The 10,874-nt window shown below is 42.9% G+C and overlaps 2 protein-coding genes across 2 annotated transcripts; one reads left to right on the forward strand and one right to left on the reverse strand.

Annotated features, from left to right (window-relative positions):
- Positions 1 to 1,166: 1,166 nt before the first annotated feature.
- Positions 1,167 to 4,178, reverse strand: LOC120663520 (mitochondrial acidic protein MAM33-like). Its single transcript, XM_039942364.1, has 3 exons — positions 4,009 to 4,178; positions 3,627 to 3,931; positions 1,167 to 1,627 (listed from the first exon to the last, which is right to left on the reverse strand). Exons 1-3 carry the CDS (start codon positions 4,138 to 4,140, stop codon positions 1,462 to 1,464), a joined length of 603 nt encoding a protein of 200 aa, XP_039798298.1. The 5' UTR covers positions 4,141 to 4,178; the 3' UTR covers positions 1,167 to 1,461.
- A 1,267-nt stretch (positions 4,179 to 5,445) lies between these two features.
- On the forward strand, positions 5,446 to 10,367 carry LOC120663519 (probable calcium-transporting ATPase 9, plasma membrane-type). The gene is made up of 7 exons (XM_039942363.1): positions 5,446 to 5,752; positions 6,244 to 6,307; positions 6,396 to 8,335; positions 8,412 to 8,570; positions 8,909 to 9,080; positions 9,188 to 9,486; positions 9,765 to 10,367. The coding sequence occupies exons 1-7, from the start codon at positions 5,570 to 5,572 to the stop codon at positions 10,068 to 10,070; spliced, it is 3,123 nt and encodes a 1,040-aa protein (XP_039798297.1). The 5' UTR covers positions 5,446 to 5,569; the 3' UTR covers positions 10,071 to 10,367.
- Positions 10,368 to 10,874: the final 507 nt, after the last annotated feature.

Here is a 10,874-nt window from a genome sequence, read left to right on the forward strand (position 1 = left end):
GATGCCCAGCAAGTAGCCTGCAGCATCAGCAGGGCCCGTCCCCACGGCACCGCTGTTGCCGTACTGGGCGCTCACAGCCCCAAATTGGGCGGCGACACAGGCAAGGAGCAACAGGAGAGCAGAGACCAGCTTGGAAGTAGACAGCTGATCCATCTTGCTCAGTTCAGAACTGGATACGCCTACACGTTCTGCTGTTCTAGCAAACGGCTAGCTTTATACAGCCGCCCCGCGTCGGGGTGGCAGCATCGAAATGGAAAGTATGATTGGAGTTCTTCAAAAAAAAAATGATTGGAAGCATCGATCGCTCGCGATGTTAGCAACAAGAAGCTGGGATCTCTCCATCACTCCATGGGTTGAAGCGTTGTCGCAATATTGATCTGGACAGTAGGTTTGCAGCATATTCGCCTGAACAATCGATGAAAATGGACAGTTGGTGGACCTCGATACAGCTACGATGGCTACAAAGGTGAGGCCTTGCTTTTTTATGTCCTCGTGCCGTCCGTGTATGCAGCTTGATTATTGAAAACGTCAGTTCCAGTTGAAAGTTTCCTCTTCCTTGGCTGCTCTGGCAATCAACTTGGATGATAATAAGCCAGTTCATTCTCTTCATTGTTGACTATGCCAAAGCCTGATGCAGACTAAACATGAGCTCATGAGTCAAATTTCCAAACAAAACACCAGTACAACACACACACACACACTTAACAACAATCATTCAGACATGCCCCCTCCACTTTTATCCGGGCTTGGGACCGGCATTGGCAGTGTTAGGCACCCCTCCCCCACGCACCAACACCTACCCATGAATATATAATATATAGTAATATAAAAAAATAAAAAAAATAAAAGAAAGAGAGATCCAATCCCCAGCGCCCCTCAATCACATCAACAGAACCACAAAGAAATAAACTTCGTCACGGTCAGTCATCATTACTATCAACAAACCAAATATAAGAGGAAGCTACATAAACTGCAATTGGAAATGCATCAACCACAAGATAAAACCAGGTAATTAAATCATGTAATGTAACTAAAACCAGCTCAAGCAAATGGAACCATCAGGGGAAAGTAATGCAATGGCAAGGAAAACAATCACAGATTTACCAGTATTCAAGTTAAGCCAGCATGCAAATAATGATGATCACAGATCACCCAACAAAAACTTGTTAGTTGGAACAATTCACTGAACTCAATCACGCAATTTAGCACAAAGACACTGCGGTCTTAGTATCAGAAGTTACAAGCAGTCAAGCACCGAAATTGCATGGCTCACACTCCAAAAGCGATGTAGAATTAGCGTGAAGCTCTATCTGGTTATTGACTTGCGTCACATACATGAGATGATACAAATGAGCCAATGTCAGCACAGAACAGGCACCTGCCCCAGCGTTGGCTCACCAAAATAGACATTATACGTTTAACTCGGTGAGAGAAGAATGGAGAGGTAGAGGGATGATTGGATCAATGATCTTTGGTGAATGTCTCTTCCATAGTCTTCAGCCACTTAAAATGCTGGGCTTGCTCCTTCTGATACAAGTGCCTCAGAATTGAGCTTACCAGTTTGGAGTTGACGCCTCTTGCTACCAGATATTCTTTCAATGCAGCCTTTAGTTGAGGATCCAAATCTCTGTGCAAAGAAAGGCAAAAACTGTCACTGAGAGCAAATGCTTGAGTTCTACAAAATAAACTTCCTAAGCTTAGCGCTAATCTTGATGAAGGCACCAGTGGCCTGATGATGTTCTGGAGAACATGTTCATGTATGTCTCCTTGGTGAACCAGCATGGTAATATACAGAACTCTTCTTACAAGAACCATTATTATATAATGAATTGACAACGCTAACTAATTTAGGAATGAGTTAAACAAAGAATAAGGGTGATATTGTCCATGCTTTACAAAGATAAAATATACAGTATGTCATATTTGCCTTTTACTTCAGAGCAAGGAAAGCGATAGATGCGTTGCACTAAAGTGTTAAAAGAATGCCACCTTCATTGACAACAGCTACTTTTCTGTATTAAAAAAAATCATCAATCACGACTCTTTCTTTCCACCTTGGCTTGCTCTGTACTTCTTCCCAATTCCCATTATGCTCTAGTCAATAAAGGGCCTAACATGGATCAATGACAGCATGTCACTTTCATACAACAAACTTGGTAGCAATCGACCATCTCAAGCCCAGTTTTCAGGTTAACATTAAATGATGGGTTATAACCCAGCAACTACTCTTGCTTCGTCATGGCTTGTTTCCAACCAGTGAAAGAAATAACCAAGATATGATAGGCCATTGAAGACATGGAACAAACAGGCAATCAGATTCTCTACACCCGCAGTCACTCCCCTTAAGTTTATTGAATTACTTTTCAAGATATACTGAGAAAAGTTTTGCTGACCCTATTTTGGTACTCTAGCTAAACATAATGAAAATAACAGTTGAGATCATGACATTCCAAATTAGGATAAAATAGTATAGGAACCCAGTATGATTTAATATGGCTAATTTGATCCAGGTTGAGTGGATGCTTAGTTGTGTGCTTGTGATTCTATGCTATCCACTCTTCTCGTTGATTATTAGTTTCGTACTTCCAAAGGGACTGGCTTCACCCTTCACCAACAAGTATCAACTATCATGATTGTTGACGAAAAAACCTCTCTTGCACCATGAATTTCAAATGAATCAGGTATACATGGTTCCGCTAAATCATGTGCATTAATGATAAACAAATGGCGCTGCAGGATTTACTTCCCACGTCCCTAACAAAGGCAACAACTTAACTTTAACTGGAAATTTCAAGCACAAACAGGGCTTTCAGGAGTGAGGGAGCATACAAGTTTGGTGAATACTGGCATAGTACAATGGTCATTGCCTACTTAGCCATATTTTGGACCGTCCTTAGCTAAGTCACAGAAATTTTTATAGGCGCAACACCCTTCATCAAGAAAAAAAGGTAATTAACTAAATGTAGAAGTATAATTGTAACTAGGTTTGAACATTGAGCTAAATATCTAATAAGCAAGAACATATACTTGGACCGTTACCAAATAATACAAAGGTCAATACTAGGGATTCAATCTGGATATAATGAAACATCGACAACAAGTCTTCTTGATTTCATTTGTTGATGACAACCAAGTGGTAACAAAATGCTGCCAAACTGAAAGGAATATATGCAAAATACATTCCACCGATGTATTTTGGGTGGAATGCACCAGCAGTTGGATGAAGTGGTTTCAAAGGGCAACAAATATTATTATATTAATGATCGATGCCAAGGTATTGCCACAAGTCAGAGAAAATGTTAATGTTCAATCCAATACTATTTACAATTATAATCCTGCAATTGTTAGCTGTCTATAAATTCCATGAACTCATTCGAAAGCATAAGCTAGCCCCAAATTTTAAGTTTTTAACATGAATGCCAGTGATCATCTGAAAAAGAGTATGCATATCAAAATCATACAGCAAACTTTTGGTAAAAAAAAATGTTCTTTTTAAAGATTCTCTTGCAGGGAACTGGAAACCACTGTCACTGTGTATTACTCCAGTTTACGCATTGTGGACAACTGCACATAACACTGTAACAGCATGCACAGGAGGGTAAAAAAAAAGGAAGCGGGAGCACCACCTGAACTCCGGCCCTTCATACTTGTCTTCTCGAGCGTCGCCAGGAGACGAGTGGTACCGGACGGCGTTAATAGCGTATTGACCGAAGGGTTTCTCCTCAAGCCATAAACCGCAGTCGAAGTGCAGAACCGGCGTCGCACCAGGCTTACTGACGAACACCTTCATGAGCAAGTCCCTGGGCAGGGGTTCCTGTCCTTCAAAGATCACCGGCGCGAGCAGCGCCGACACCAGGACCTCCTCGGAGTGGGTCCGGCGGCACAGGAGCAAGTCTTCAGCAAGCGGGGCGTCCGATACGGTGACGAAGTCCTGCGCGAATGGGGGGCAAAGGTGTGACTATGTGAGTGTGGCGCTGAAATGGGTGCGGATGTGCGGTACCTCCGTACCTGGCAATGGAAGGGAGGGGGAAGGGGAACGGCGGCGAAGGAAAACTCGCTGGCGAGCTCGGCCCGGAGGGCGGCCAGGACACCGCCGTCGGTCGCGCCTCCGCAGAGGGCGGCGAGCCGCAGCAGGAACATCGCGCACGGCTGGATGGGGAAACCATCGGGACACTACAACGGGACAATTTGCATCCCGGTCCTTCTGCAAATGCAAAAAAGGCCCCCACAAGATAAGAGTATTTTTGTTTCCCTTTACAAAAAGAGAGTGTTTTTGCTTTGATTGATTTGATGACCCCGGTATTTGTTTTCGAGCTAACACCATTTTAATCTCGATTTTGGATGTTTAAGCGGCTAGGTTAGATCATATCAAATTTTTTGGAAATTATTTTTCCATCGGGCAGCAATATTTATACTTATATCCAAGCCTTAAAATATGTGTGTTTCAGGAGTGAAACCAAATCTTGCCGGAAATACAAGCGCCCTTTATAGTCTCAAAATTAACAATGCGAAGTTATAACAAGGAACTCATTTCTCATTAGAATGCTACAGATGAGGAAATATAATTTTGTGGCCACTTGCTAAATAATTATTGTATACACTAAAATTACGTATATGAGGTAAGGTTAAGTGAAAAAAGAAAAGATTATATACCTATTTTGCAGAGCTCTACATGGTTCATCGCAAGTATATAAAGCAAAGTCATTTAAATATATATTTTTAGTAATTAAATGTTATGACACGTCAGCAAAATTGCGAACCTAGTAAAGTCATTTAGAGGGGTAGTTTCATTAGCATAATATTGCTTCAGCGCAGTTACCAGGTACCCAATACTACTAACAATACGATGACACTTGCAGCAAGACTAGACTTAGAGCCAGCAGTACCCTACTTACAGATTTTCGTTTCAATCAATGCGTTAAATTGAGCCAATCATTCCTTGCCAATTGAACTGCAGTCGTTCCTCGCCAAGTAGCTAAGAGGGTGTTTGGAGAGGGGACTAAAACTTTAACCTTGTCACATCAAATGTTTGCATACTAATTAGAGATACTAAATATAGATTAATTATAAAATTATTTTTTATTTCATAAATGGAGGCTAATTGATGAGTTGAATCTATTAAATCTAACTAATGCATTATTAGAACATGTTTACTGTAACACAATATGAACTAATTAGATTTAATAGATTCGTCTTGTAAATTGCCCTCTATTTATATAACTGATTTGTATATTTAATATTTAATAGTCATAATTAGTTTCCAAAAACCTCCCCTCGGAAGCAGCGTTAGCACAGCGCGTGCGGCTGGCAGTTGCGCACGCCGGACGGCCCAAAGTGCGCTGGTGTCCCATCGGACGGGCCGAGCGCGCGGTCGGAGGCCACGAAGCGCATCGAAGATCGAACGGGCACCACCACCACCACGTACGGTACGCGTGCTCCCGGAGCCGGAGGCCGGAGGCGCCAGGAGTCAAAATCCGCCGGTTTTTTTTTTATACCTGCTGCGGCTTTGGGAGAATCCCGTTCGTCCGCCCGCGGCATCGGCATCGGCGTCGGCGAGCTCTCTGCGGAGATGGAGTGGCTGGAGAAGAACCTGCGGGAGAACTTCGACCTGCCGGCCAAGCACCCCTCCGAGGAGGCGCTGCGGCGATGGCGCTCCGCCGTCTCCGTCGTCAGGAACCCCCGCCGGCGCTTCCGCATGGTCGCCGACCTCGTCAGCCGCAGCCAGAACGAGGCGCGCCGGCGATCCATCCAGGTACTCACACTACTCTACTGCCTGTCGCTACCACTCACCTCACCGCCCTGCTCGGGCTTGCGTTTCACCCTTCCGTGCACCGTGCTCCATAGCCATGCCCTCATCTCTTCTCTCTCCCCACTTCATCCGCTTCTGCAATTCTTATCTAGACCTTTTCAAGTCTACTACCAAACCCTGAAACCCATCCTGCCTTACCCCCCAGGGAATTAATTATTAAAAGGGAACTCATCCTGCTTCCATCTGATTCAGTCTCCTGCACATCTCAGTTGATTTAGTAGTGGATTATTAGTGTATATATGCTCTAAGTTAATTTGGCACCTAGGTTGGGTACACACCCATTTTTGGGAATTTTTTTTTGCTATAGTATGTTACTAAACGACAAACATGTAACATTTGTCTGTATCTCCTACCTTATATGTAATGAAAGGACTAATGTCTACTCCTATGTGCACGCGTCAAAATCATTTCATTCTTTTACTCATTTTCACCAGGAAAATTTCCGTAATTTCCGGGTCGCGGTCTACGTGCATCAGGCTGCGGTCAATTTCATCGATGGTACAGCATAACTTGCCATGTATCATGTTACAGGTTAATTTGATGCTTTACTAATTCCATCTAACCTGCGAACTATCTGATGTTGAAGGGGCCAAAAATAAAGAGTACCGGCTAACAGAAGATATTATCAATGCTGGATTTTCGATCAACCCAGATGAATTGGCATCGATCACAGGCAAGCATGATATGAAATCTTTGAGGATGCATGGTGGGGTTGATGGGATATCCAAAAAGATCCGTTCAACATTTGACCGTGGCATATCTGCTAGTGACTTGGATACAAGACAAAACATCTATGGTGTCAATCGTTATCCAGAGAAACCTTCAAGAAGTTTCTGGATGTTTGTCTGGGATGCATTGCAGGACATGACTCTCATCATTCTTATGGTATGTGCTTTGATATCTGCTGTAGTTGGTCTGGCATCTGAAGGTTTTCCCAAGGGCATGTATGATGGCTTGGGAATAATACTCAGCATTTTGTTGGTCGTGATGGTTACTGCTATCAGTGACTACAGACAGTCGCTTCAGTTCAAGGAGCTAGACAATGAAAAGAAGAAGATATTTATCCATGTAACCAGAGACGGTTCTCGACAAAAGATCTCTATATATGACTTGGTAGTTGGTGATATCGTGCATCTATCAATTGGAGACCAAGTACCTGCTGATGGACTGTACATTCATGGATACTCCCTCTTGATTGATGAATCCAGCATGTCTGGTGAGAGTGACCCAGTTTATATTTCTCAAGATAAGCCGTTCATCTTGGCAGGAACCAAAGTTCAGGATGGATCAGCTAAGATGATGGTAACTGCTGTTGGAATGCGCACTGAATGGGGAAGATTGATGAGCACGTTGAGTGAAGGAGGGGAGGATGAGACACCATTGCAGGTTAAACTAAACGGAGTTGCAACCATCATCGGGAAGATTGGCCTGGTGTTTGCCACATTAACATTTCTAGTCCTGATGGTTAGATTCCTTATTGAAAAAGGTTTAACAGTTGGTTTGTCCAAATGGTATTCTACTGACGCATTGACCATTGTGAACTACTTCGCAACAGCAGTCACTATTATTGTTGTTGCTGTTCCTGAAGGGTTACCTCTAGCTGTTACTTTGAGTCTTGCATTTGCAATGAAAAAGCTAATGAATGATAAAGCACTCGTAAGACATCTTTCAGCATGTGAGACAATGGGATCTGCTGGTACCATCTGCACGGATAAAACAGGAACTTTGACTACTAACCATATGGTGGTTGACAAGATATGGATTTCTGAGGTTTCAAAGTCAGTTACTGGTAACAATACTTTGGAAGATCTGAATTCTGTCATTTTTCCAACCACATTGGGCCTACTCTTGCAGGGCATTTTTGAGAACACCAGTGCAGAGCTAGTCAAAGAAAAGGATGGTACACAAACTGTTTTAGGAACTCCAACAGAAAGGGCAATATTTCAATTTGGGTTGAAACTGGAAGGAGGTCACAACGCTGAGGATAGGACCTGCACCAAGGTAAAGGTTGAGCCTTTCAATTCAGTTAAGAAGAAGATGGCAGTGTTGGTATCATTGCCCAATGGCACATACCGTTGGTTTTCCAAAGGTGCATCAGAAATTATTGTGCAGATGTGTGACATGATGGTTGATGCTGATGGAAACAGTGTTCCCATGTCAGAATCTCAGAGAAAGAACATCTTGGATACTATCAACTCTTTTGCTTCAGATGCTTTGAGGACACTGTGCCTGGCATACAAGGAGGTGGATGATTTTGACGATGGTTCAGATAGTCCGACAAGCGGTTTTACTCTAATATCCATTTTTGGCATCAAAGATCCTGTGCGCCCAGGAGTTAAGGATGCTGTGAAGGCCTGCATGTCTGCTGGTATCATTGTGAGAATGGTGACTGGTGATAATATTAATACAGCTAAAGCTATAGCCAAAGAGTGTGGAATATTGACTGATGATGGCATAGCAATAGAAGGACCAGATTTCCGTAGCAAGAGCCCGGAAGAGATGAGGGACTTGATACCCAATATAAGGGTGCATTTTGCTTCCCCCAGCCTATATGTACACTAATATCTTGCAACAAATTTTAATTATCAATTATCATCTGCAGGTTATGGCTCGTTCGTTACCATTGGACAAGCACACCCTTGTGACAAACTTGCGAGGTATGTTTCATGAGGTGGTTGCTGTGACTGGCGATGGTACAAATGATGCTCCAGCATTACATGAAGCAGATATCGGGCTTGCTATGGGCATAGCAGGCACAGAGGTACTCTATTATTACGCATTCATGCATGGACGTGGCATTAGCAGGAACTGATCAAGTCACGGCAGAATACATAGATAGTGATTCTAAGCTTGAAAAGTTTGTAAAAGTAATCTATTTAGTTCCATTTTCAACTCTGCGATTCAAATAGTTTGTTTCTATGTCAACACAGAAATCATCATTAAACATCAATCTCTGCCGTTCTTTTTGTTTAAACCTCTTGCTGCCTGGATACATGGTTGGTTGTATTAGAAGTTTAAACTCCTGACTTGCAAAAGCTTGTCATTCAGCGACTATCCATGATCATCGAAAGATAATGGTATAACCTAACACATCTGCAGGTAGCCAAGGAAAGCGCTGATGTGATAGTACTTGATGACAATTTTACAACTATAATCAATGTCGCAAGGTGGGGTCGTGCGGTTTACATAAACATCCAAAAGTTTGTGCAGTTCCAGTTGACTGTCAATATTGTTGCTTTAGTCATCAACTTTGTCTCAGCATGCATCACAGGTGTGGAGATCATCTATAATACTCTTTCTATGCTGCCATGTTTGTTCCATTAGTTATTGTTGATATACTCTATTCACTTAACAATGCTTTTGATTTTTGCCCTGCAGGGAGTGCTCCTCTCACAGCAGTGCAGTTGTTGTGGGTCAATATGATTATGGATACATTAGGAGCTTTAGCTCTAGCTACAGAACCTCCAAATGATGACATGATGAAGAGGCCACCTGTTCGGCGTGGGGAGAGTTTCATTACCAAGGTTATGTGGCGAAATATCGTTGGACAAAGTTTATATCAGTTGGTTGTACTTGGAGCTCTCATGTTTGGTGGGGAACGACTTCTGAACATCAAGGGTGCAGATTCCAAATCTGTCATCAATACACTCATCTTCAACTCCTTTGTGTTCTGCCAGGTGAATGCATTATAACCTTTATCAACACACTTTCAGTCTTAATGCCTATGGTGTGCCGAAGTTAAAGTTCATTCCAGATGTTCCTTTTTGGCCCTAATCTTAAAATTATAGCCTGTTTATCTGCATCCTAAACTAATACAGTTTTATGGAACCTACATGCTGCCATTTCTCTGATAAAAAGAAGGAAGATCTCTGCATTTGAATTCTTTCCCCATATTATTATGTTTGATCAGCGTTTAATATGATCTGTTGATGATCTTTGAATTATGTTACTTCAGGTGTTCAATGAAATAAACAGTAGGGAAATGCAGAAGATTAATGTTTTCCGTGGTATGATCAGCAATTGGATCTTTATCGGAATCATAGCTGTGACAGTCATATTTCAAGTGGTGATCATAGAATTTCTGGGCACTTTCGCCAGCACTGTTCCACTTAGTTGGCAGCTTTGGTTGGTGAGCTTCGGCCTTGGATCCATCAGCTTGATCGTTGGCGCCATCTTGAAGTGCATACCAGTTAAATCAGATGAAAATGCTTCAAGTCCAAATGGCTACGTTCCGCTACCCAGTGGTCCAGATAACATATAGCTGAAGAAGAGCAATTGGCAACGGCAAGGCATTGCATTTGGTAGAATATGCAGTTTCCTGAGGACCCCAGATGCACCACGGCTACATTATATTTTGAGTTCTGTTTGGGATAATTAATAAACCACTGTCTAGGTTCAGTTTTAAGTTTTAACAAATTGTTCTGTGCCTTGTCATGCAATACAACGCATTACATTTGGTATGGGCCATGGAAATAATGTTCTTGACTAATCCAAGTACAATTACTTTGTTCTCGAAAAGAAGCTACACATTTACTGGATTTAGCAAAGTTCAGTTTCACCACTCATGATTGTTCTGTTGCCACCATCCGTGGCTGAACAACGCATCCATAAAGTCGAGTACATACTAACAGAAACATTCATCAGTGTAGGATCTTCGGATCCACACTAAGCTAGCCACTCATTCATGTAATTCTTCTCCAAAACTCCACAACAATGGATGCCAAAACTCTCAGCAATGCTTCAGCTTGCTCCCGTTTCGTCCCTAGGATCATCGCCCTCTTGCGCCGCACCGTCAGCTGGCTGTGGACATGAGAAGGTACTGAGCATCCATTCGTTCATCCGCGCATCTTCAGCGGCATAGCCGAAGCCATAGCCCATCTCTGCAAATTGCTGCCATCCCATGTCTGCGGGAAGCATCTCCAATGGCTCTGGCTCTGGCTCTCCCTTGATGTCTTCGCCACCATTGATGCCGGTAGGATGGTAACCCACGCCTTGCTCCATCATGAGCTGCATCTGCCAGGTGGTGGTTGATGCCGCCCCGTTATTCACCGGCGTAGTCTGCGAC

This window comes from Panicum virgatum, chromosome 3N (genome assembly GCF_016808335.1).
Source record: "Panicum virgatum strain AP13 chromosome 3N, P.virgatum_v5, whole genome shotgun sequence".
Classification (NCBI taxonomy): domain Eukaryota; kingdom Viridiplantae; phylum Streptophyta; class Magnoliopsida; order Poales; family Poaceae; genus Panicum; species Panicum virgatum.